The 25,992-nt window shown below is 31.8% G+C and overlaps 1 protein-coding gene across 1 annotated transcript; it reads left to right on the top strand.

The window, feature by feature from the left end:
* Positions 1–1,536: 1,536 nt before the first annotated feature.
* Positions 1,537–25,250, top strand: LOC143059381 (low-density lipoprotein receptor-like). The gene is made up of 6 exons (XM_076232873.1): positions 1,537–1,615; positions 3,483–3,548; positions 6,665–6,839; positions 7,758–7,970; positions 18,625–18,743; positions 24,859–25,250. The coding sequence occupies exons 2-6, from the start codon at positions 3,494–3,496 to the stop codon at positions 24,906–24,908; spliced, it is 612 nt and encodes a 203-aa protein (XP_076088988.1). The 5' UTR covers positions 1,537–1,615; positions 3,483–3,493; the 3' UTR covers positions 24,909–25,250.
* The last annotated feature ends 742 nt before the right edge of the window (positions 25,251–25,992 follow it).

The raw sequence follows: 25,992 nt of genomic DNA, 5'->3' as shown, positions 1-25,992 counted from the left end.
TCTTTATCCACCGACTGTTGAAGATGGCACTAAAAAGTAAAATCACAAAATTACTGAACACCCTGGAAAATTCAATCGAAAATTATCTTATCACATGGCAAAATCGAATGAAAAAACAAAAAATGATTAGACAACAACTGTCATATTCCTGACGTTTTCAAAAGCAGAATATGGTGGATTGAACCTGGTTTTAAAGCACTAAACATCTCACTAGTACAACAGTGTCATGGAATTCCGTTATATTTACAACGATGCGTGAACAAAACAGACACATTCATACATAAAATAGTCCAAACATGGGTACAGCAGTCATCACTGTGTTACAATTTAAAAAGATCAATTTAACAAAAAAGCACAAAAACATCTAACAAATTAAAAACACATTCATTGCGCCGCGTGTCTGACGTCAGAAAATAAAATTGGGAATGGAAATGGGGAATGTGTTGAAAGAGACAACAACCTCACATAGGATGAAATGTATACATCATATAGGAAAAAATTTAGTCGTGCTATGTTTATAAAAAACAGTTTCATAATCTCACATGGGAAATGAAGGCATACAGGGTTAACAAATCAAGTATGTAAGAAATATTTCGAGATTTAAAATTGTCCAGAAGTTCTTTAGAATTCCTAAGAATCCACAAATGGTTAATACCACTAATCAATTAAAATAATTTTGTCGTTTGTCGTTCAACGTATTTTCTAATTAATAAGAGAACTATAACACAATGCTATACTATAGAACAATGACATAATGACGGGATCTTTTAAAGTAAAATGTCTGTCTCTTTTTTTAATCTATTCACTGCTTGAAACATTTACAAAATAGTCAGCGAAAAGACATTAATTTTTGCAATGCCAAGATAAAGGTATCGACAGATTGAAGGTCCATGAATGTGTATATGACGTTATATATAACAGTAATAATTAGTTTGCTTTTAATTCACTGACAATGTTTAAACAAATAAACACAATACGCAATGACCTTATTACAGTGTTAAATTGGTAACAGTGTATAATGAGTTTATCTAAAAGGATCGATAAGTTTGCATGGATCGTTTATAATTTTCTTGCTTGATAAACAACATTTCCGTAAGAAATGAGAATTGCTATCCCATTTGAAATAAGTTCTCTACAGATCCATCCAAACTTCAAAACCAAATATTTATATCCAATGGAAAATTTAGTCAAGGTTTTAAGTAATTTGTGATAACAAACCCTTGGCGTAATACTTTACCAGTAATAAATAAATTACGTTCGTTGAAGTGAAAACATACGGGTATAGCGAACGAGCTGTGAAATAAAAACGTAGTAAGATCGTGCTAACAAAATTTATCTATTTAAAGGCCGTAGTCAGTCTGTATATTCAATCTATCAAAGGGTACACAGAAATGTATGAACCTAAGTGTGTATCCAACTGTATCAATACCTATGAGGTAAATAAAATCCTTTTAAAATGAGTGAAGGTCGACGATGTTATCGTAAAATAACTTGAAATAAAAATTATACACTTTAAACATTCTACAAGGTCATAAATGTAGCTATTTATTGTGCGCAATTTATTGTGCGCAATTCATTACGAAATCGTCTGTAAATGTATCGGCTTGAGCACTGGGTGAGTTGTAAATTTTTGATATTTTTTAATATTTTATCAAAGTTATATTCAACCTTAAAGCATAGACTGATGCTGTATGAACATGATTGTATTGTATTGTGCTTTGATTGCGTATATATTGTTTATTTTTTTATGATACAAGAATGGTGGAATGTCCGTTTGAGAGACAACATTGTAGTACAATTATCGACTTGTCACTAGGTGTAAATTTATAAGACACCAGGAATTAACGAAACAACGAGTTAAATGATGTGTAAAAATATTTGAGGATAACGCATTTAACAAACATTTCTAGATTAAACAAGTGAGGTTTAAACCTGGTTTTATAGCTGGCTTAATATCTCACGTACATGACAGTCCCATATCATTATTTTATATTAACAGCAAACAATTTGAATTGTGTGTATGATACGATTCCTTGAAATATAAGATTTAAACAAAAGTCATCAAGGAAATCACGTTTCTAAATTAGTATATCAAACTCGAGAATCGGCTACTTACAATTTATCAGTGTATATCAAGATAAAAGTTTTGGGAAGGACAATTCATTTATAAAGATATGTAATATTTACAACAAAACAATATATTACAAAACATTTTGGTAAAACTGACTATGCCACAAATACCTGGGATATTCTGAGCCAAAATTGTTCAACAACAAAAACTATAAAAAAAACAACGATTAAAACTGAAGGCTAGATGCATAATAACAAATCTGCAAGAATGTATTGTGATTTTCTGTCAACTGACTAAAACTGTTTTTTTAACAAATACACAATCGTTACAAGGGACAAACAAAAGGCATCCCCCAACCTGTTGAGTTAAGACAGAAATAGTTTCCAGTACCCGGTTGTTAGTCCAGTAGCCAGTACTTTGGTACTGACATGAATATTGTTTTGAAACCTACGTTATACTATTCATGACATCAAATGTGTTTCCCTCTTGTATAGTTTTGGTTTCTTGTTCTGTTTGTTTGCTTATTGTCTGTGTCATTAATGGATTATCTAGTTTTATTTTATTTTAGGATACATTGATGGTCGAGCTGCCTTTTCTTTTCTTTTCTTACGACCCACAGAAAAACATTCCTTATACCGTATTTTCTTTTATTAATTATATATTTTTAAACACTTTAAAAATTTTGCTATTCGTCAATTTTTTCTCAATTTTTGCTATTGACGTTGTTATCACTGAAGTAACATTTTGTCTCTAAGGAAGCACATGTGAAAGCTTGCTGATAATTAATAGATAAATATATACTTGATACTTGGAATGTATATACGGTGCTAAACGTATTGAAACATTTGATTTCTTCGATTGACATAACAACTACTCATCATGGACATCAATTACATTTTGAGATTTGAATGATCGAACAATATACGAACGTTTGATTAACTTTGTAAACTAATACCTTAATATCTACGTGAATGTGTTTTATCATCTGCTGCACATTTAAATCGGTAATTTTAACTTACCAATGCCATATCTCTCCTTTTCATTCTCAGAGTTGTATGTGATTTAAAAAAAAATATAATGGTACGTGCATTTTAATATTTTTGTATTGAGATTGTCACGGTCGTATCATTCTATTTAAACCTTGCAATCTAATATACGCAGTTAATCTGTACTTATAAGTTATATCAGGTAAAATTGTAACTTTATTACGCATCAAAATTGACACGTTGTATTATTTTATTAAACGATATGTGACACATTCGTTTCAATGAAATGTAGATATATCAAAACATTTAGAAAAGTTCTTGAGTACAAGTTTGTTTTAGTTAATAAGCTTCGTTGTTATTACATATCTTACATTGTTCTTTTAATTGTAACGTTCATGTATTGACTTCCTTTATGTGTTATGTAGATAACATCAATATGGAATTTCAATTTTGTTCTGGATTCATCATTCTTGTTTGCCTGATAGGTCAAGGTAAGTATCTTTTTTAAGGATTGATTTTTATAGTAATATTAGTTTATAGTATTGGTTATCTGAACAGAAAAAAAGTTTAAAAATATCAGAATTATGGATTAGAACCGATTGCAAGAAATTCACTGAAAAAGTAAAATATTGGGTTATTAGGATTTTATAAAACCAGACTTCCTTTCAGTATAAATGCATTGTCACATTATGTCTGTTCAATGTGTAGCGAACAGGAGTACATCACATATACATATACATGTTAATTGTTAAAAGCTGTCCAAAGATATCTTGACCTTTTGAGATTCACAAATAATTCATCCGATCATTGATTTCTAAAAATCTCACCTCTACAAAAAAGGCCAAAAAAGTTTAGTAAAACATGTACAGTGACAAACAACCATATCAATAAGAAAGTTGAGCAAATGAGTTTGTTATACGTTCTTATGAAATACTAAAAAACATAGATTGTTTTAGCTGTATTTGGCATTTTTTTTTAGAAATGTTTACATTCCAATGCTCTTCATCTTTGTGCTTCATTTAACTTTATAAACTTTTTTTTATTTACTGATCAGCATTTATTAGGAGAAACGCTCGTTTGTCGCAAATACAATGATGAGTTTATTTTGTTAATTTGTTTTCCATCATTCTGTAGTAGAAACAAATATGGCAATATCTAGAAAAAGGCATGCTTTCATTGTTCATAAATATTTAAAATGAAAAAGTTATCTGTCTATTCTACTTCAATATTTACATTGTATTTTTATTGTGCGTGACAACTGTTTCTTAGTGTTTTATTTTATTTTTGATTTATATTTGTATAATTCTCTAGCTTGAAACAAAAAATCAAAATATAAAACAATAACCTCGAATAAACAGAAAACAAGGTGAAATGTCGTATGTGAACATGAAAATATGCTCTTTCAGAGAGAGAGTATACCAAATTGCCATACGTCCTGTTAGTCAGATGATTGAAAACAAATAATAAAAAAATACAGACGAAAAATTGTAATAAAGGAACATTTTTATTTGATAAGAGACTTTCCGTTTTGAATTTCCTCTGCGTTTAGTATTTATGTAATTTTACTGTTTTCATCAATTAAACAAATTGACTGTGATATTTTGAGTAAGCAGATTTATACTTGATATAACAATAAAATATCAAGCTTTTGTATGTGTTATTTAGAAATTCAAATTTATAAACACTCTAACTTGTTCACCAATAACATTGAATAATATGTAAAATTTATGAAAAACATTATTTATAACTCCTGATTATAAAGTAGTCGTATGGTTCCCTATGTGTTAATATCATAACATTATTTTGTCTTGCTGAGTTGTTCATTAAAATTCTACGAACTGTTTATGTAATTGTTATCGATGTTAACTTTTTTCTTGCAAAAAGAAACACAATACAATGACATAGCTACGGTTGTTTTGCTACACCTTTAATTGATAAATTGGGTTACAGTAACATAATAACACAATGGGTGTATCTTAAATAAAGGTACACTTTGAAATAGCAAGTATGTCACATAATCAAAAGAATAGATTGCTTATATTTTGTTCTTGCATTTTATGATATTTATCATTGCAAAGTTTATGAATTTCTTATTACGAAGTAAAGTCCTGACTGTAAATCAAACTCTTGTTAAAGTCTTTTTTAATCTGTTACAAAAAACTCCAACAAATCGATCAAATGTACTGAATGGCTAATAGTTTTACTTAATTTAGAAACCTGCTCCTGCATTTTTCATTAATATTCAACGCAAAATAATTATCGCAGATACCTCATAGACATTCATGGAGCAATAATAAATACGTTTTTATCTTTTTCATCTACAATGGCCTTTGCAAATGTTGCAAAAAAAAACAACAACAACTGTTTAAATCAAACATGCGTTTATTTGAAAAGATTTAGCTGACGTTTCTTGTTGTTTCTACATTTCAATCATTCAACTGATTCAGATATCGTATTTTCATCTAATGTTTTGAACGAAAAATAGCGTGAAATTCTCAACACACCAGGCAACGGATCTTCATTCCTTTTGCGATCGGACAAAGCTGCGTATTTATTTGTGTTTTATGCCAAACGAACTCCCCATACACTTTTGTATAAGCAAGGGTATATTGTGGGATGGGAGAAGTTCAGAGATGTCAATGTTTCTATACCCAAGAAAATCATTTGGTTTTGAATAAATGGATATAAAGGTATACATAAATGCCACAGTAACAAAAGGACACAGACAAATCAAAACATTAAGAGTCAACAGTCATTCTTTTTTTTTGTATATAGAAAGGTGCATAATAAGAAAGAATAATAAATCGACTCAATACGAGTTTACGGAGTTCATTTGAAAAAACAAATACCGCCAAATATTGTATATCCCAAAAAGACATAAATTATATATTATATAAATTAAAGATATCAAGTCTCAAGTGCTTGGTTAAAAAATTTCACCTGCCCTATTTGAATTTTGATTGGCGAAAATTGAAGAAGTTCTTATATAAACCAGTAGAAGAAATACTCTTCACTTTATACTATGACGATCAAATACATTATGATAATGGATGACGACCAGCGGCAAAATAGACTGACTATTCAGAATGATAACATGTTAATATGACATGAGAATCAACCACGCTTTTTACTAGAATAAAACGCGGAGTCGGTATTTTATGCTTTAGTATGCAAACGATATGAGTTCGACATGGGTTCGAAGAAAGAAAAGTCACCCGAACCGGACATATTTCGGACTAAAGTCGACCAGTATGTGATCATGTATTATAATGCCACGTGTTTAATTTGAAAAGGTAAAAGCCAATTTTAACGTGTTTTTTTTTATCTGGTCGCATATATTTTTTTAATGTAATGGTTCTTATTTAATACGCTTTATAAGATATGTTGTTTTTTTCAGGCAAATATTAAACTAAGAAAGGTTAAAGTTTTTTTAGGTCTGTTTGCTTCATGTGATGCTAAAAATAATAAATGTCCAAGCAGTGTGATTAAAATTTTCTAACAAAGAAACTACATACACTAGTAATGTACTTGATCGAATCATTAAAATTATACACCACTGTCCATTTTACTTGATGAATACTTCTTTATGTCAAATGTTATTTTTTAGGTCTTCAGAACAACATTATATTTACAACTTATGGTACAGTAAAAGAAATAAACTTGAACACTGGAAATGTATCAGATCTCTTGACCAACCTGTGGGCTTACATACATTCTATCCATTATGATTACACACATAGATATATGTATTTTGCAAGAGTTCAAAGGGACGATATATTAAGGTATACATTGTGTACTGTAATGTTTCATTATATATCGAATGATGTATGAATATATATACTTAACTGCATAATTTTCCAGAACATTATAATGTTTAGCTACTGTAATATCAAAATCAAAATGAGTTATCATGCGTACTGATTATTATAAGCAATTTTAAAAACAAAACTAAGTTTGGGCTTCTTTCATAATGAACACCTTTTCTGTTGAAACAAAGTATTGGTAATAAAAACTCGTTTCGATTATGTTCTCTCGGTTGAATATCAAGAACACAGTCGCATGAGTTAGACTAGAAATCGAAAATATAAACGTTTACTTGATTAGCTCGAGTGCTTTGTCCTTAGACGTGTGAAGGCATTTCGTGCCAAATAAAAAACCAAATTCGAAAAGTCTGTAACTGAAAGTATTTGAAGACACAATAATTTAGACCTTTAAAATTAATTACCAGTTTAAGAATAGTCAGAACAATATGTGTATTATGCAGTTAAGAATGTAACAATTAAAATGGAGGTTCGGGTGACAAACATACATGATTTCAGCTTCCCAATTGTGAACGTTTTATCTAAACGAAGTAATATTCCAGCAGCGCTGGTAAACGGAGTATATATCTCTCAATTGATACGATATTCCCTTGCTTGTATTTCCTTTCTTGAATTCCTTGATATAAGGTTGCTGCTCACAAAGAAACTTATAAATCAACAACAGGTCCATATTGATAAATCGTTTCATAAATTTTACGGTTTGCATCACGATGTGTTAGTATTTTTATACTGATTTATTAAAACTTAACCAAACAGTATAAACATGATAATAATATTGTGTTTTACATCAACAATTGTAGATAGTGACTTGGATCACGAAATAGTCACCCGGTACTTTTTTTAAACAAAATATTTATTCAATTACATTTATATTATTAGATTTCGTTATCCATCAGAGCAAGATTACAACTATGAAACTGTGATACTGACACCTGATCCAATAAGTGTGGCTGTAGATTCAGTTCACAATCATGTGTATTGGACAGAAATATATGCTGGAAAACTTTACAGATGTAATGTCGATGGATCAAATAAACAACTTGTACTGCAGGAGGATCAACTTTATGCCCTAATATTAGATCAAAAGAATAGGTTTGTGTCTTGATATCTAAATAATTTACAGTAATATCGTGTATAACCTATCTATTTGATTAACCTCAAAAAGCAAAAAAATGCAAGAAGTAAGCGACTAATACAGATGTTAAGGCACATTACTTATAGTTCAATCGGATCCATGCTGTTAAAAGAACTGATTTTGTCTGACAAAACTTCAGATTAGGCTTGTTGAGTAATGATCATGTCAAACTATTGCATGAAAAAGTAACTTCTGTTGTCTGCTCTATGGTCGGGTTGTATTCGCTTTTGCACATTCCACATTTTCTTTCTCAATTTTATTATTTTTTTTTATTATCACAGTTAAACATAAGCTAAGTTTTTACAGGAATCTAATATCTGTAACTAAAACTAAAGATATACACTATTTAAACATAAATAAACCTTGACAAATGAACCATTGGAGCTAAAAAAAAACATTACATGCATAAATCAGTGTATGATATCATAGGTAATTGGGGACAGGACAATTTGGTTATCCCTGCTTGTTTTTTTCTTCCTAAATCTATTATTTTTTGTTTCCCTATTAAATCCATTTGTTTGGCGCTTTCTTTTGTGCTCAATGGATTAAATTTGTATAGATATCTTAAACATTGTATTTCCTGTTTCCTATTGACTATCAAAAGGCAAGTTTACTATCAACAGCAGTCAATGATATATTATATAGAGAAAATGTATCTTACTTTGTATCCGATTACCGGATTTGGTGCTCGTGCGTACTACATTAGAAGTCATACATATTGTCGTTATTGGCAATAACAAATAACTTTGATAAGTATAGATACATAATCTATATAATTGAATGTATAACAAAAAAGTGTTGTAAGTGAAAAATGTAATTCTAAAATATTCTAAAATTCATTATTGCAATTTTCATTGTTGCTAATGTACTTCCGTTTTTGGGGAATATTGCATGCTCTTGCGGACAATGAGAGATGATAATTCATAACATTCGAATAAATGGGCTGCTTTTTATGAATACTGAAACGCATATAGAAAATGATAGATAAATATAAGTTGATATGGTATGAGTGCCAAAAAACAACTCTTCGTCCAAGTCTCAATTTTAGAAAAGTAAATCATTATATGTCAAAGTACAGTCTTCAGCACGATCTTCATGAAACCATATGACACCTTGTGTACACTTGTCCTGCATTTATTGAAGATTATTCGCTGTATTTTTTTTTACATCGTTTGCAGATGATCCCAGCACAAGTGTGATTCACGACCATAAAATCAGTTGAAAGAGTAAAATAAATGGAAATGAAAAAGAAAAGAAAAAAAACAATAATTAGAAAAAATGTGTATAATAACAATGAAAATGGAAATGGGGAATGTGTCAAAGAGACAAGAACCCGACCATAGAACAAACAAAAGCAGAATATCACTAATAGGTCTTCAACGGACACGTCCTTCAGTTGGCCCCTAAACGAATGTATATATTAAAGAGTCTAACGAGTACAGAAATTTGCCATGTACCTACTGGGAAAAAAGAACAATGCGATTTCTTTTTATAAATTTAACGCTCATGTCTTAAACACGGCAATCAGTTATAAACAATCCTGTCCACAGGTCTGATCTGGGACAAACCTGTCCTCATGACTTGCCAAAAGCATACTTTTCCACAGGTCTGGTCCGCTGCAGACCTGTCAATCGGTCTGCAGCAGTTCTACAACGACGATGTTAAATTGCTTGTCTGCTTAAAATGTCCCAAATCAACTTAGAAAGCAGTCAACAAGTCTGCTCCAAGTGCAGGTTAAGACTGCACACATCTGTATATTAGTACTTAGGATTTTCTTATCCGAGGCATATATTACCTTAGTTGTATTTGGCACAAAGTTTGGAAATTTGCTGGTCCTCACTGCTCTTTAACTTTGTAATTGTTTGGCTTTCTAACTATTTTGATCTGAGCGTCACTGATGAGTTTTATTATGAAGATAGTTATCAAAGGTACTAGGATTTTGATTTGCTACGTCAGACGTGTGTTTCGTTTTCACAAGACTCAACAGTGACGCTCGGATTAAAATAGTTATTATGTCAAACAATGATAATTTTGAAGAGCAGTGAGGACCGAAAATTCCCCAAAAGGTTGTGCCAAATACGGCTAAGGCATGTAGACAAAATGTTTGGCGTATTAAGTTAATTGCCAGATACATCATGTACATTGAAAACTAAGTGTTAATTATATAAGATTGAGAAGGGAAACAGGGAAATGTGCACAAACAACAGCTTGATCAATTAGCAGAAACAGAACCAACAGGTCTTCATCAAAGTGAGAAAGTCCTGCATCAGGAACCAGATCGCTCCTAAATAAGTTATTAAATGTCTGTATACATGTACATTATTGTAAATATTAATCTATATGTAGTAAAAGTATATATGTTGAGTAAGATCTTGGAAACTATTCTGTAATTTTTATATAAATTTTCTGAAAGTAGTACATATATACATGTTGAATACACTTATGTCCGATACGTTGCTTACGTAAACCAGGATAACACGTATTTCTACGGAAATTGTCAAGCACGAATTTCACGATTAATATTTAAATGACATTACTGAAGAACTTTAATGTTAAATTAACGACAAGATTCCCATTCATCTTTATCTTTTTATGATTAAACTTCCAGCAAATTGTCAACGTGGATGATCGAGTTTTGCAAAACAAGGATGCAACAATGTTTTGAAAAGAGTAATGTGAAATAAATCTAGAAAAAAACATATTTTTTCTATTAATTTTATGTTAAATACGAAAAAAAAGTAATGTGACCGCAGACAACAACTGTGAAACTATAATTATAATTGCAAATTCAGTTTTTTTTTTGTCTTAGTTTTTCGACGCTATCAATCATTTTTTTTCTAAAAAAGTTACCACTATAAGGTAATTTAGGGAAAACTTGGATTCAGAATATTAATGTTTGTAATCTCAGCTTATCAAAACTGTTGTTTGTTTGTCAAATTTGAAATCAGAATATTCTTTAAGGAAAAAATCTGAGTTAAATTCCTGTCACCTTACATTCGTGTTTTGGAAGAAATTTAACCGACTTTCTCTCTCTATCTGACTCAATAGATACTATCGTATCAAGACGAAATAAAGGTTGTATATGAAATGTAACAGGTACTTTATACGATTAGTTCACTTAAAAAGTTATCAACTTCCAAACCCTATTTAAGCACACAAAACTTATAAAAAGGAAGGGATAAGGAGTGATAAGTATTTGCATAACATGATTTACAGAACAAGATGAAAATTGCACACTGTGAATAGTCATAAGGCTATATGAATAAAATAAACCCGTAAAGAGTGCCTTGTGCTTATCATTCAATATTATTCAACACTTTTTAAGGGGGTACAGAACACCTAAGAAAAGATAACTCTTACTCATAGTCTGATTCTTTGCTGCGTTTTAAAATTATGTGCAATAAGCAAGCTTTTAAAAGATCATGATCAGAATGTTTACATTATTGCTAAGACCAGCTGTTCACCCTGTGTTATTCATTTAATCTTTAAAAATCATTTAAAGTTAATCATTTTCAATAAATGAACCTTCAATGAGACATAATAGGGAAATTTCAAAGTGAAATAAATTTACCAAAAGAAAACAAGGACGTTAGAAAAGGAGGGTAACAGAAAGAGAAGGGACCATAACTGTTTTCATTTTTTACTTGGCAATGCCTACATGTATGTCTTAAATAAAATAAAATCAAGTGCAAAAAGTCTAAGGATGCTACCATTTGAGTGTAAAAGGGGGAGGGCTAGGATGTATAAAACTGCATTTTGTTTTATAGTTGAACTTTTCATTATATTTTCCTGCATTTTTTTTATTTTTCATTCTTTACGGACCTGTTTTTTTCATTAGTTTACTGAAATTGTTTTCATAAATTGTCATCCTGTTATGCTAAATTACTGATCCTGCCTTTGTTTCTTCCAAAGCCTGTCTTGCCTTTTTCAAATTTCATCCAAGCCCCACTCCTGTTTTCTGAGGGTGGATGGGGCCTTTATCAAGACTCCGGGATCGAGTGCTTCTAAGGTCAAGATTTAGGGATTGACCCTTTCGAGATCCGAAAATCTTTTTTCGAATATATCGGGATGTCGGGATTTAAATTTATTTCAATTCGGGACATCGGGATTTCATGTTTTTAAGACGGGATTTCGGGATCAGCACCCCTCCTACCCTCCTCTCAAATGGTAGCTCCCTCCGACAATACAATTTTAACCAAATAAATAAATCCCTGGACAATTACACAATGCTTATGTTCGTAGATCTTCTTATCCAATTGATTAAATCAAAACTGAATTGACTTCTCATATTTTTTTTGTTAAACGAAACTAGTATTTTTAAATAAAATACACTCCTTAGTAATACATGAAGTAATGTAAAAAAGATTACGAATAATTCATGATTTTATAATTGCTGTCATATTATTTAAAGTGCAATTGAATATTTTATTGAATGATTTATATTCATGTAAAAAGTTCAAAGATACCCAGACGGATAATGCAACCACCAGTACATCATTAACATGTCACGGAACAAGGCAAAAAGAAGAAAAAAACATCTCATTCAGTCCAAAAAACACTACACATATTTTTGCTTTCTTAATTCATCTGAATAAAAAAACTATATCTTTCTAGTATCTTTTTCCAATCTTTATTTTGACATGTGTAAAAAATTAACGGGTGTCTTCTATTCCATCCGCAATTTTAGGGAAAGTAAAGTCTATATTTAGAATCATAGTTGAAACTGAAACTGCATGTACACATGTATGATATAAATAGAACATGTTATTTTCGCTTTATTAAATTTCAATTTCGAAGGGATAGCAAAATTTGTTATTTTCTTTTGTTGCTCCATTGTCATGTTTGTGTATCTTTCTGCTTTTTTTTTTATCAAATGAAAGTTTTTAAAGAAAGTGTGGTGTTATTGCAAGTGACAATTGAAAATGTTTATTTTCAAGCGTCTCAATTCAAGATTATTACTGATTAGAGTCATGTATCATTCTCTATCATAATAAGGGGCCCAAAAATAATGTGAAACTTGTTACTGCCGTGCTTTTAACTAAAAAACAGTTGTATCTATTTGTCATATAAACCTCTGCAGAAATACTAAAAAAAGGTCTATGTTTAACGAACTTGATTTAACAGTAAAAGGATTTTGCACAGTCAGCTCTATTTCATCTCTCATAAGCCATAATTCTTTGCACCAATGGTTTTAACGTTATGTTTTGAATCGTATATTTTTTAATCTGGCCAAACGACCAATAAATTGAAATCTTCATCATGTAAAGCATCTGCCAACTTTAAAGCTTTTGCCTATGTGTATTTTTGGTGTGTCATGCTTTTAATTTTAACAGCTCGCGATCATCTCAAATCAAAAATCAATTACATCCTTTTGTTCCCCCTGCAACTGATTGTCGGTTGGGGGGGGGGGGCAACCCTGTCCGTCTTTCCCATTATTGGTATATAGTTATTTGGCATAACTCCTCCTATTGTTTGATTCCTAGAAAGTTTTCACTTAGCTGTCAGTTGAGTATTTAAGTATGTACACTGCGCTTCAATAGCTACGATTCCCTTTTCAAACAATTGTATGTGACTATATGTCCATTATGTATTCCGTATGCATTGAATGGCTTGAAATGTCATAAAATATGTCTATATTGTTGTATGGTCGATAGAAGCTTTTGTTATATGATTTTTTGAAATAAATATGAATTTATAACTACATGAAAGTTATGACCTGTACAAGTGTTTCTTACCAAAAAAGCACAATCATCGTCCTTGAGGTCAAAGTTCAAGGTCATATGAAGGTCAAAATTTTGAGAAGGCACACCACCTCATGATGATACATACACGTGCCAAAGATGTAAGGCCTAGGTCAAAAGGCAAAGAAGTTATGGCCTACATGGTTGTGTTTTTCGCGGAAAAACACAAATAAAGTTGACCTTGAGGTCACATTTGAAGGTCATCATGATGCAAGACACTTAACACTGTAATGATACATCCACATGCCAAATAGCTAAGGCCTAGTTCAAAAGACGAACAAAATTATGGCCATTATGTACTTTTTGAATAGATTTTGCTCTTATTTAATGGACCAATTTGAGGGTGGGGCCTAATTTAAACTTAAATTCCAAAAATTCTAACGGTTAATTATTGTTTTTAAATTTGCAAGAACAACCGACTAGTATAGCACTCCAAATGCTTAGTTTTATGAAAAATTAAACGACACATTTTTTTTTCCAAAATAAAATTTCTTCTGTAAATACAAGAAGTACAGCATTCACTTTTCGGGGCTGATTCTGATACCCCCTATAAAAGTTCTGGCAATTTTTTTAAACCGGAATAAAAAACTTACAAGAAGGGGGTATCAGTGAACTAATATTCTCCTCAGCTATCAATATTAGCTATGCTATTGTCAATTTAGGATTAATTTTTTTTTTTTTAACAAATTCAACCCTATACCCATATTTCAGAAACTTCCAATTTTGGCCGATACTAGTATGTAAAAGATGCCATATTTGAATTGCCAAATCTTTTAACCCTATGGTTCAAATCTTTTAAAATTTTTACAAGATGTTTAGGTTGGCCTAGTTTATCAATGAAAAAAAATAAAGAAAAAATAAACGATAGGATTTTTTTGGGGTTTAGTGTTGGGTACCCCCTTAATTAGTAATAATTGTTTTTGGAATTTATGTAATCTGGATAAATAATGTATGGTGATCATACATGAGTAATTCTATCACCTACACTACATGTTGATATTTATATTAGATGTAGAGGTTTGGGTTAGGGTTAGGGTAAGGGTTAGGATTTTATTTAGGTCCTACGAATTTTGTTGGATTATATACACTTGTCAGTCCATAAGTATGTATATCCCCATCCAGCTATTTTTTTTGCATTGAGCTCAACTTGTGAGAAACTTATAGTAATGTATCAATGAACTTTATTCACAACAGGCATCTTGTATACAAGTAGTACAACATAATACTTATGTTACTATGACCTACATTTAATGCTATTTTGTCTTTGGTTAAATTTTATGTTAAGTTCATTTCACAGAACCATATAGTGATTTATGGTGCAATCGGCCTGGTTATACAGGTGTACAGATAACACGAAGCGATAAACGTGTACTTAACGCACAGAATACAGTCTCCTGTGATATCCTGATTCTGTTACGAGCGTACGGTTAAGTCAAATTACTGTTTACGTCACAAATCAAATTGGGGTCCTCAATGCAGTCCGTGTTTAAGTCATGTGGATTTCTTTCAAAAAGAAATTTAACGATCGGAATGAAAAAAATATAAAATATTAATTACAGGATAAAGACAATAACTCGGATTGAAAAAGGAATAAAAGCACACTGAAGTCTGTATTTTACCCATGTGTTAGCCTCGTGCAAATACAACTGATATTGTCTATATATAACCACTACAACAGTGTTTATTTATAGTAACACACAGTTTGTAAAAATTTGGATTACTGTGGCTGGCATAGGTTTAATTGCAGGACAATCTTTGACTTATAGCCACATTTTCTATTTGAGAAAAATCTAACACACTTTTGAACCTGATGTTTTTGTGAATGTATGTACTTTCAAAATGGATAGATTGACAAGTATAAAAAAGTGTATCATGTTCAACTATATCATATATTATTTTTTATAACTGATTAATTACTCCTATACAATGTAAGAAGAATGTGTCTATTATGTCAAACTTAGATATAAATGGCTCTTCTAAAAATACGTTATAAATTATAAAAAAAAACAGCTGTCTTGTGTGATTTATTGTCCAGCACTATGTCTATCTTTTCAAACACACTTGTCCCAAGTCAGGAGCCTGTAATTCAGTGGTTGTCGTTTGTTTATGTGTTACATATTTGTTTTTCGTTAATTTTTCTACATAAATGAGGCCGTTAGTTTTCTCGTTTGAATTGTTTTACAATTCTTATCGGGGCCTTTTATAGCTAACTGTGCGGTATGGGCTTTGCTCATTGTTGAAGGCCGTACGGTGACCTATAGTTGTTAATGTTTGTGTCAATTTGATCTTTTGTGGATAGTTGTCTCATTGGCAATCATACCACATCTTCTTTTTTACATATAAACAGCCACTGAAATAAAGGCTTCGGACACTATACTCTAAACCTGTAACTAATTCAAAGAACACAATAAAGTCAAACGTTAGACATGAAGTTTGCATATAATTCTTATTCCAAATGCTATTATGCACCTCTTTCAACTTTGGTGAATGAGGTTTTCATATCATACCAAGGGAATACAAGTTAAATTAATTGAGCTTCTCTTTATCATCTTGTAGACTTAAGTATGCGTGTCCTATTGATATATTATCTGATATCATGGAGCATATATCCCCCAGGAGATCAAAATCTATAAAAAGAATTGAAATATTTACTTCTTCGTTATTTGAAATTATCTCGATTGTTCCATACAATCCAAATACTATTTCAACAAAAGAGACTTGAACAACTTATATTTACAGCCATTGAGTGTCTTGAGGGGGTTAAGAGCAAAGAGTAATGGGAAAATAGTAGAAAATAAAGGCCAAATCATCGGGAAAAAAAATCGGTACAAAAATAGAAAAAATAAAAAAAAAATTAGTGCTGAATTTCAAGAATAGAGAATAGTAGGCTGTCCATTTAATTTATATAAACGAAAATAGAATTATGTAAACTCGTCAAAAATGTTTTAAACTAACATTCATCTAAATTATTTATCATGTTTCTGAAAACCTTTACCCTAATATTTGACCTGATTTTTTTTAAATCACTAAGGGGTACTGTTCATACCCCCATCGCACTAGGCCACGATCGTTCTACGATCTCTGAACAAAATGCAAATTTTGACGATCGTAGAAGGATTATGTTGATCGCAGTGGAGGTTGTGATTAGGTCGTGGGGAAGTCTTCATGATCTAGGACCATACAATTGACCGGCATGAAAATGTATTTTTTTGTTTCTTTCACGTTGCAACTACGTCTTCATTACGCTTATTCTGCAACCTCACTACGATTATCACGATCTTTCTACGCTCATCAAGTCCTCACTACGAACAAACCACGATTTATCTGATTGCAACACGAACTTACCACGCTTCTACTGCGACTATAGCACGTTCTTACCACTATCATACTACATTCCAAGCGATATATCGTCAACATCTTGTTCAATCTAAATACTGTATCATTCCAATTATTTCGTATTGATACATGAGTTTCTTGGAAACAACGCAGTTATGCAACCAACATTTACGTAAGGGTAAGGGTAGAGGTAAAGACAAAGAGAGATCTGAAAGTAACGAATAATGATCTAGTAGACATAATATGTCGGACCGACCACCCAAGCTGAACCACAACCTTTTGCTGGTCCATCAAGATCAAATGACGTTGCTTTAGTGAACGATAACAGGGATTACACAGATATGTCAAGCATGGTTGAGCCGTTTGATATAGAGATCAAGAGGTCCAAATTACATACAGACAAAAAAAAAGCTGGAGAGCTTTTATATCTTTTAAATGACCATGACAATGAGCATGATAATCGTAGTATGAACGTAGTCAGGTCGTAAGAACAGCGTGATGAGGACGACACGGGAGTGCTTTAATTGTACTATGAGCTTGAATACCGTGTTTATATAAGCGTGTTACAGTCGTAGTGGAAGGGTTGTTGGGTCGCGGTAAAAAAAAACGAGATGTGAGATCGTAGCGCAGTCTCCCTGACTAGAATTGCGCTTCCGAAACGCTGTCGATACGATGGTACAGCAATCTTTGCGATCTTACTGTGCTGTTTCCACTACAACCAGATTTCGCCATGACCGCACCACTTTTTGTTTAACATGTTCAAAGTTGGCCACGCTCATCACGACCATGAAGACGTCACGGTCTAACGTTGGATGATCATCGTATGTGTAGCCAAATTTAAATGGTTTGAAATAGCTTACACACCATAAAAATGTGTGTGTGTTTATTCAAAAAAACATGTTTTTTAACGTATGTACAATTAATAGGACACACTATATTTCGATGACATAAAACATGTTAGAAATGTAATTAATGGATGTGAACCTATCAGAATAAAATCTCAAACACGAATGTTCAGGAAAATGACAGTTGTTATTCATTGGTTTGATGTCTTTGAGCTTTTTGTTTTACCATTTTGTTAGGGACTTTCCTTTTTGAATTTTCCGCGGAGTTTGGTATTTTTGTATTTTTACTTTTTACACATAATCAGTGCATGTATAAGTTCATTTAAATCATAGGCAGAAAAGGCGCGATCAACCTATTGATGTATTCTGGAAGAGATCTTATCACTCAAACGCATACGTAATGACAAACGTTTAACGCATTAAATAAATAAAGGTATATTTAAGGCGCACAAGGAAGGAAAACAGACTAACATATTGCCTGTAAACCATGAAGCCAGTTTTAATATTCTTTCATTGACATTCGTTTCCAACAAGACGACGAGTAAATCATGAAATGTAATCTTACATTTGTAAGTTTGAACTTTAAAGAAATAATGTGCATTGCTAAAGATAAAAACAACTTAAAACACCCTGATTTTCTGTAATGTTGTTTACGTTTTCATTCCTTTGTATTATCTTATAACATGCAGATGGCTTTATTATTCTACCGACGGAGCCAGCAGAGCAATAAAACGGTCTCGATTCAATGGTACTGACATACAGACATTGGTGCAAACACATCCAGAATATGTATATGGATTGAGTATAGGTATGATATTTTAATGTTTCTAAAGTAAACGAAAAGACATAAATGATGTTTTCTGCAAACATTAGTGTTCATGATTACAAGCGTTCAAATTGCAATTATTGTTTAATATAAAACAATAATGACCTATGAAAGAGTACGCCGTCCGAATAGTTATTTTTGTTTGCAAAACTAAAACTATGGTTAAAATGTATCTACGTAATTTTCCTGTTCTTTATACAGTTTATAACTTTTGACATTATAAAAATAACAATAAAATCACTATCATTTACATGGCGGGTAGGTTGAACTGCGAGTGAATGTTCTTTGCTGGTAGTTCGGTCCTTGTCGATCCTGGTGATCGTTCAAAAATGTAAACAAGACGAAAATTATGATAATGAACGATTTATCGAATAACCGATAAAAAAACAATAGGTAATTAGATGTTTCAAAGGTTGGTTCTTTTTGTTTCAAAAGCATTATTTACTGTTGCACTGCATTTAATAGAAAAATAGGTCTTTGTAGCAAATAAATCAACATTTTTATAGAAAAAATTCTATATAACCTGCAAATTCCAAAATACCTCGTGCTGTGTCACTAAAGTCGAGCGCACCCTAAAAGGTGTACTTGATTTGGTCCATATTTGTATTTGTTCTAATCAATAACTACATTAATAAACTTGTTTTAAGTAAATCAATGCTAGCACTGCATGCAATAATCCTATATCTATCGGTCATCAAATTGCCAATTATGATAGAAGGATAAAGGCTGTGGATTTTCTATAAAATTTTCATATGTTTAGCATTAAATCTACACAAGGGTACATAATCCTTAAGTGTAAGAAAAAAAGTCAAAGTAGTGCATGACAATGTACAGTCCCCTACCAGTTAAGAAGAAGTGTACGTAATTAAACTTCACAATGGATTTTTTTTAAATTTCACATACGAATTCTGCTTGTAGAATTACACCAGAAAATGAAATAAAAAAAGGGGGTAACCGTTTTCGTTTTTGAGATACTGGCCGTTGAAATTAACTACACGATACACCAAAATTACAAAGAATATATAGGGAAAATCATCAAAATTAGCAGATATTTTTACATTATCAGTTGGACAATGGATTTTTTTTAAAAATGCAAGACGAATCCATCGGTGCAAAGAAAGTCCTTAGCAACCGTATTGGTTTTTAAGCTACTCTCTGTTGAAGTTTAGTTTTTGGCCGGAACATTGAAATTATCTGGCGACGTCATTGTCTACAGTAAAGTCGCCACAACTTCTACATCGAAATTCTAAAGTTCCCTTAAATTATAGTTGTTGCAATGGTTTTTAACGGGCATAAAGTGTGGCACTCTCTTTACACGAGGCATCGGATTTAGCGTTCACAGTCTGACCGGACGTGACTGCGAGCTTAATAAATCCTGCACAGCCAAACGGACGCTCCTCTTCGGCAAATGTTTTACTGCCGGTCGGGAGAAGACCAAGCGACCATATGTTTTTCCCCCAGTCACCCTTGGGGTAACACGGATTTAAACAATAAGCATAATGCATACTATAGTTCTTCAACTATATTAGTTCTTATACATCCGTTATTTTAAAATGTTCTGCCTTTAGTGTCTCTTATCTAGGTTAATCCAGAAAAGCGCTTCATTTCTTTTTATCTTCAGAATTTTTTAGACCGCAATGAGGTTAAAAAGAAGGACTCGCTTATATATACATTTAAATTTTTTTTTAGAAAAGGTCGGAGTATTTGGTATAACTACCAGTCGCAGATATTTCATACATGTATATTCAAAATGAAAACCTTACACCTTATGTGATTCTTTTGAGATCGACGTACCTAGTCAGTGCAATAACGATCGTAACATACCCATGCAGTGTTATGAAATAAAATTTGTGTAGGGGAATGCTTAAAATAGCGATGAATATAGAAGAACGCTTTACATTAACTGATGTAAAATTAATTATATAAGAATGCGACCTTATGAGAATTATCATGTTCGATGCTTTAAAAATTTATCTAATAAAATGTTATAAGAATGTACTCAGTGTAATGCACGGAGATTATTCATACTGTATTGCTACACGGGTTTACCTAGCAAAGTGCCGAACGAATACAGCCTCTGCATAATGCAAATGCACGGCTTTCCTATTTATTTCATATAAAACAATAAGGAGATGTGGTATGACATCCAATGAGTCAACTGCCCGCCACTGGTTAAATGAAGTCGATGTAAGCAATAACTATTTACAACCAAACTATTTTCAACAATTAAAGGGACAAAAAAGGCCACAAAAACCCCGATATGAAAAATGTAAAAAATTTCCAAAGAGAAAATCAACAGCCTTATTCATGAAAAAAATTGTTACGAAAAACAAATACCATGTTGTGAAGTAAAAGACTTGAACCAAAGTGAATAACAACCAGTAAACTATTAGTCCAACAATACAAATCTTTGGAGTTTGAAATGATTAATATTCAACGATTTTTATGGAATACATTTTTTTTTTTGGGGGGGGGGGGGGGTCAATGATAATTAGAAAAGTAATATCCTATAAAAAAAATGTTAAATGTAAATGATATGAAACTCCAAATTCTTACATTATTGGACAAGTAATTGGCAGATCCTTACGGAAGTTGGATCCCCCTTTTTGGGCCGATCAATGCATTGAATGGGGACATATAGTTGGACCCCCCTCCTTTGTCCTGGGTTGGGCCCCCCTCCTTTGTCCTGGGTTGGGCCCCCCTTTTTTAATGGCTGGATCCGCCCCTGCTAGTACACCACGGGCTTCTCAATTCTTGTATTATGATCTATTATCATGAACTAAGTGAAAGCATAGAGCTGACTGAGTGCGAGATCTTCCTGGATAATCATTGAGGTCGTTTGATCTCGTTTATATACATTACTTGCAGTAGACTTCCGTTAAATTAAAAAAAAATCATTAAAATGCTATCGAAATTTCAAAAAAGTCTGAACTTATTTCACCTCTCATTCCACTAAATATTAAATTACAGTTACAAGTGCCACAACATTTTTACCTTCCTGACCTCTTTTCTTTAACCGTACTGATATGTTCTACTCATTCATAATCTTGAATTGAGACCTATTAGGAATAACACGTTACTCAGTCAAAATTAGATTTTGTTCTTTAATTTCAAATGATGCACACAGGCACAATATAAGAAAACAAATTTTGCTATCTCTTCGAAATTGGAATTTTAAAAAGAAGAAATGACGTGTTTTATTCTTATCATACATGAATCATATGTGTATTTGTACTTTCAATTTCAATTTGGTTCTAAATTTAGATAAAGTTTTCCAATAAAGTTCGAACGGAATAGAAGACACCTGTTTATTTTCTGCACATGTATAAAAAGTTGAAAACTGGAAATTGAATGACATAGTTTTTACTTATTCTAAGATAAATGTTTAGAGTGATCACTTTTTAGTTTACTATGAGTATATTTTTGGGGCCTAATTTGTTAACTTTCCTCTTTGTTCTTCCGACTTGTAAGTGTTGCCCTAGACTAGTCGTCAAATTAAATTCTCTTAGTATCGTCTTATTTTCTAAATTGATATATGTCCTAAAATTTTCATTAGCTCAAAATACGAACATGTTGTTTGTTTGTTTGTTTGTCAACGTTTTTTTAATCTAATAATTAATTTCACATGTCATTCATTAATTGCTCGGTAACCTAAAACTTTATGTTGAGTACTTTATGTGTTTTTTGTTCAAAACTTCGGCTTTTAAAACGATATTGTTGGGTCAATTCAGGTTTAATTTTAATAATCAAATATAATAAAAATTTATAATAGAAGTAGAATCGTCACATGTTTATTTATTTATAATTCTGTTGTGAGGCGTTTTTACAATCCGTTGATATCATAAGTTTTTACACGAAATGCCTTTCATGTCCCATGCGTCTGAAACAAAAAAAATCAACTAGTATTAAAGTCAGGCAGCACGCAACAATAGAATGCCTTGATTTCTAAATAGAGTAATTCAGATAATTTCTCATGATTAGGTTTTTTAAGACAGCACGGGCGTGCTTGTTGGATTTATGATAGACCGCACGAAGTATTTTCTCTTTCGTGTGTCCTTTCTTGGAGTAAGGGAGATAACTTGCGTAACTAACGTCGAACGTTATTAATCCCGTATTCCGCTAGGGGCGTTCAATTACGTACACTTCGCCTTCAACCATACATACATACATACATACATACATACATACATACATACATACATACATACATACATACATACATACATACATACATACATACATACATACATACATACATACATACATACATACATACACACATACATACATACATACACAGACAGACAAACATAGACAGACAAACATAGACAGAAATAGACAGACACAGACAAACACAGACATACACAGACATATATACAGAACGGTAAACAGACAGACGTACGGACAAACGGACAGCCAGACAAACACACGAACGGACAGTTGTACGGACTGATGGGAGGAGACTAATGAAATAAATTAAGACCCGGGTAATACTTCCTATTTTATCCATTATAAACAATGTTATCAGTAGTAATAGATATATATCATCACAATTAGCTTCTAATTAAAATGATTACACGGTAAACTCCATTTCAACTGAGTTTTAAAGTTGTTTTTAGGTTGTTCTTCTTCACCAAAGTCACACGTTAAAGAAAGGGTTGAGCGTTCCCGAACTTATTTTTCATTTTGTACATCAATCTTATTCTTTTCGTTTGAATTGAATGTTGAGGCATATTTAAGCCTTCCAGTAACATACATTTGGCTAATTGTTGAAGATGATCTGTTGTTACTAACTCTATTATATAAGTTTAAACATAATTATTCAGAATTAATTCAGAAACATGTCATTGCATCTTATCCTAATCCCTCTCTACTCTTTTCCCATTCATGCTTGAAGCCTTTTCTATCATTTGTTTTGCTTCAATAATCTTGAATATTTGCTCGTTGTTCTTCGAAAGCAAAGAACCAGGACATTTTGTTTTTAATCAGCTGTACATCATCAGGACACTTTCGTTTTGCCGATTCGCATGACTTCTGTATGTAAAATGGATTTAATATACTGCGCGTGGTACGTTTAACGTGTTAGTGAAACATTAATTAATAACATGGTTGTTTAATTATAAACAAACCACCCAGTCACCATTAGTCAAATCAATATCACCAGCACTGTACATATTACAGGACAACATTACCCATCGTAATTTACTTATGTTAAAAACAATCCAAGACTTTCATATACCATATAACATTTGGTTTACTGAATACGGATGGTTAATATGTCATTATTCTCCAAAACTTATGAATTTCCAACATCAATCCTATTAATAAGTTGAACACACGTACACTATGCAGTTAAGGTGAACATCCAAAGAAATATATAGCATCAATTAAAAAAAGGTTTCATCGAAACAACAAAAAGGTAATATCTTCTTGCAATTAGTAAGGTAATAATTTTGGATACAATCATGCAATTGCCATGACTGTATTGAGGTAAAATGCAAAATTCGAGAATAAGAGTCAAAAATATCAAAACTTTATATATGTTATACGCATCGATTTAAGGCAAAAGTAATATATCAAGAAAAAAGTGCTATAACAAAATTGCCTCACACTCAAAACTGAAAGTTCTCTATCAAATCGCAAAATCAAAAGATCAAACACAGCAAACGATCCCCTTGATTTTGGGAGTTGGAACAATAGTTTTATAATGATAAATGGATGTTTAACGAAAATTAGTCGTGTGTTATAAATCATGTCAATTCTTAAACACTCAATACTGAACAATACAAACAACTCAGAGACAAATAGTTTACTATTGATGGTATTGTCCTTGGTCTAGTAAATACACTCATCATAGATGTCAGGATTCAGGTTTTATACGACACACACGCATCTAGTCTATAAACAACTCATCAGTCAAAAAATTATAAAGACTACATGCAGTAAACAATCGAAGAGCTTGACGACACAATCCGAAAATTTAACTAACATTTTTTTTCCGTTTGGTCAAAAGCTTAAAAAATATCAAGATATTTCAAATGTTGAAATAAAAGCCATTGAATGCATGTTTTAACATAATGCATATTCTATATCTTAGATTATAATGAAGATCGACTGTATTGGATGGAACATATAAGTGGCCTTTGAAAATCTTCCACTTACAACGGTGAAAATGTTATAACCGTCTTAAACACTAATACAACATATGCAAACACAGACATTCATGTTTACGATAGCAGGATTTACTGTGCAAATGACCGTAGACTAATAATGGTAAAGGTTTCTACAACGACAGTTACTGCTATACACGTCGACACAGCAGTAATAAAAGCTGTACAGTTTTATGGTAAACATAATCATATATTTATATAAATGTATTTACAAAATTATATTTGAACAATAAAAAGATAACCTTTTTTTATATTCTTTACGACATAAAAATTACTTCTTAAAAATAAGAAACACTTATCCTAGATTTAATGCAGCGTGGATCACAGGTTACATTTCATAACTAATAAGACTTGAAAAGAATGACCATTTTTGTTTATTGTTTTTCCTCGTAACGATTACATCATCTAGTTGATGTCTATATTAATTAAGCTTGATATTTGTTTGGTTTTTAACTCACTCATTGCTTGATAATAACATCATAATTTTAATCACTAACTTGTACTAGACCTAGCTAACTCAAAAAAGGAAAGGATACCAAAGGGATATTAAAACAATCTTATTTCATAGAGAAAATGAAAAGGCTATGACAAAAAACCTCAAAAGGCAATCAAATATTTTTTTTATATTAGAACAATACACACAAAAAGTAATGACAAAGCAACAAAGACTCTGAAAATACAGACTAGCTCAGTTCTATAATATGGCTAGGTTCATTCGGGGATGTCAGATCAAAAGAAAAAGGGGCAATATTGTAGTACCGACAATCTATTCACGGTCATATTTAACATGGTTATTTCGTACAGTCAACCAATGGTATTAACTTTCAAATTCTTATTGGCGTACTAAGTTATAATCATGGTACCTTTGATAACTATTTACATCACTGGGTTGAAGCCACTGCTTGGTGGACGTTTCGTTCCCGAGGGTATCACCAGCCAAGTAGTCATCACTTCGGTGTTGACACGAGTATCAACTATGTGGTCATTTTTATAAATTTCCTGTTTACAAAACTTCTATTTTTTTGAAAAACTGAGGATTTTCTTTTCTCAGGTATTAATTA

The sequence above is a fragment of the Mytilus galloprovincialis genome, chromosome 14 (genome assembly GCF_965363235.1).
Source record: "Mytilus galloprovincialis chromosome 14, xbMytGall1.hap1.1, whole genome shotgun sequence".
NCBI lineage: Eukaryota > Metazoa > Mollusca > Bivalvia > Mytilida > Mytilidae > Mytilus > Mytilus galloprovincialis.
This window is presented reverse-complemented; position numbering and strand designations above follow the sequence as displayed.

Excerpts from the sequence above, each read along its gene's own strand:
- LOC143059381 (XM_076232873.1), top strand. The coding sequence starts at position 3,494 with ATGGAATTTCAATTTTGTTCTGGATTCATCATTCTTGTTTGCCTGATA. Across the intron at positions 3,549-6,664 it reads TGTTTGCCTGATAGGTCAAG|GTCTTCAGAACAACATTATA; the intron begins GTAAGTATCTTT and ends GTTATTTTTTAG. Across the intron at positions 18,744-24,858 it reads TGTATATGGATTGAGTATAG|ATTATAATGAAGATCGACTG; the intron begins GTATGATATTTT and ends TCTATATCTTAG.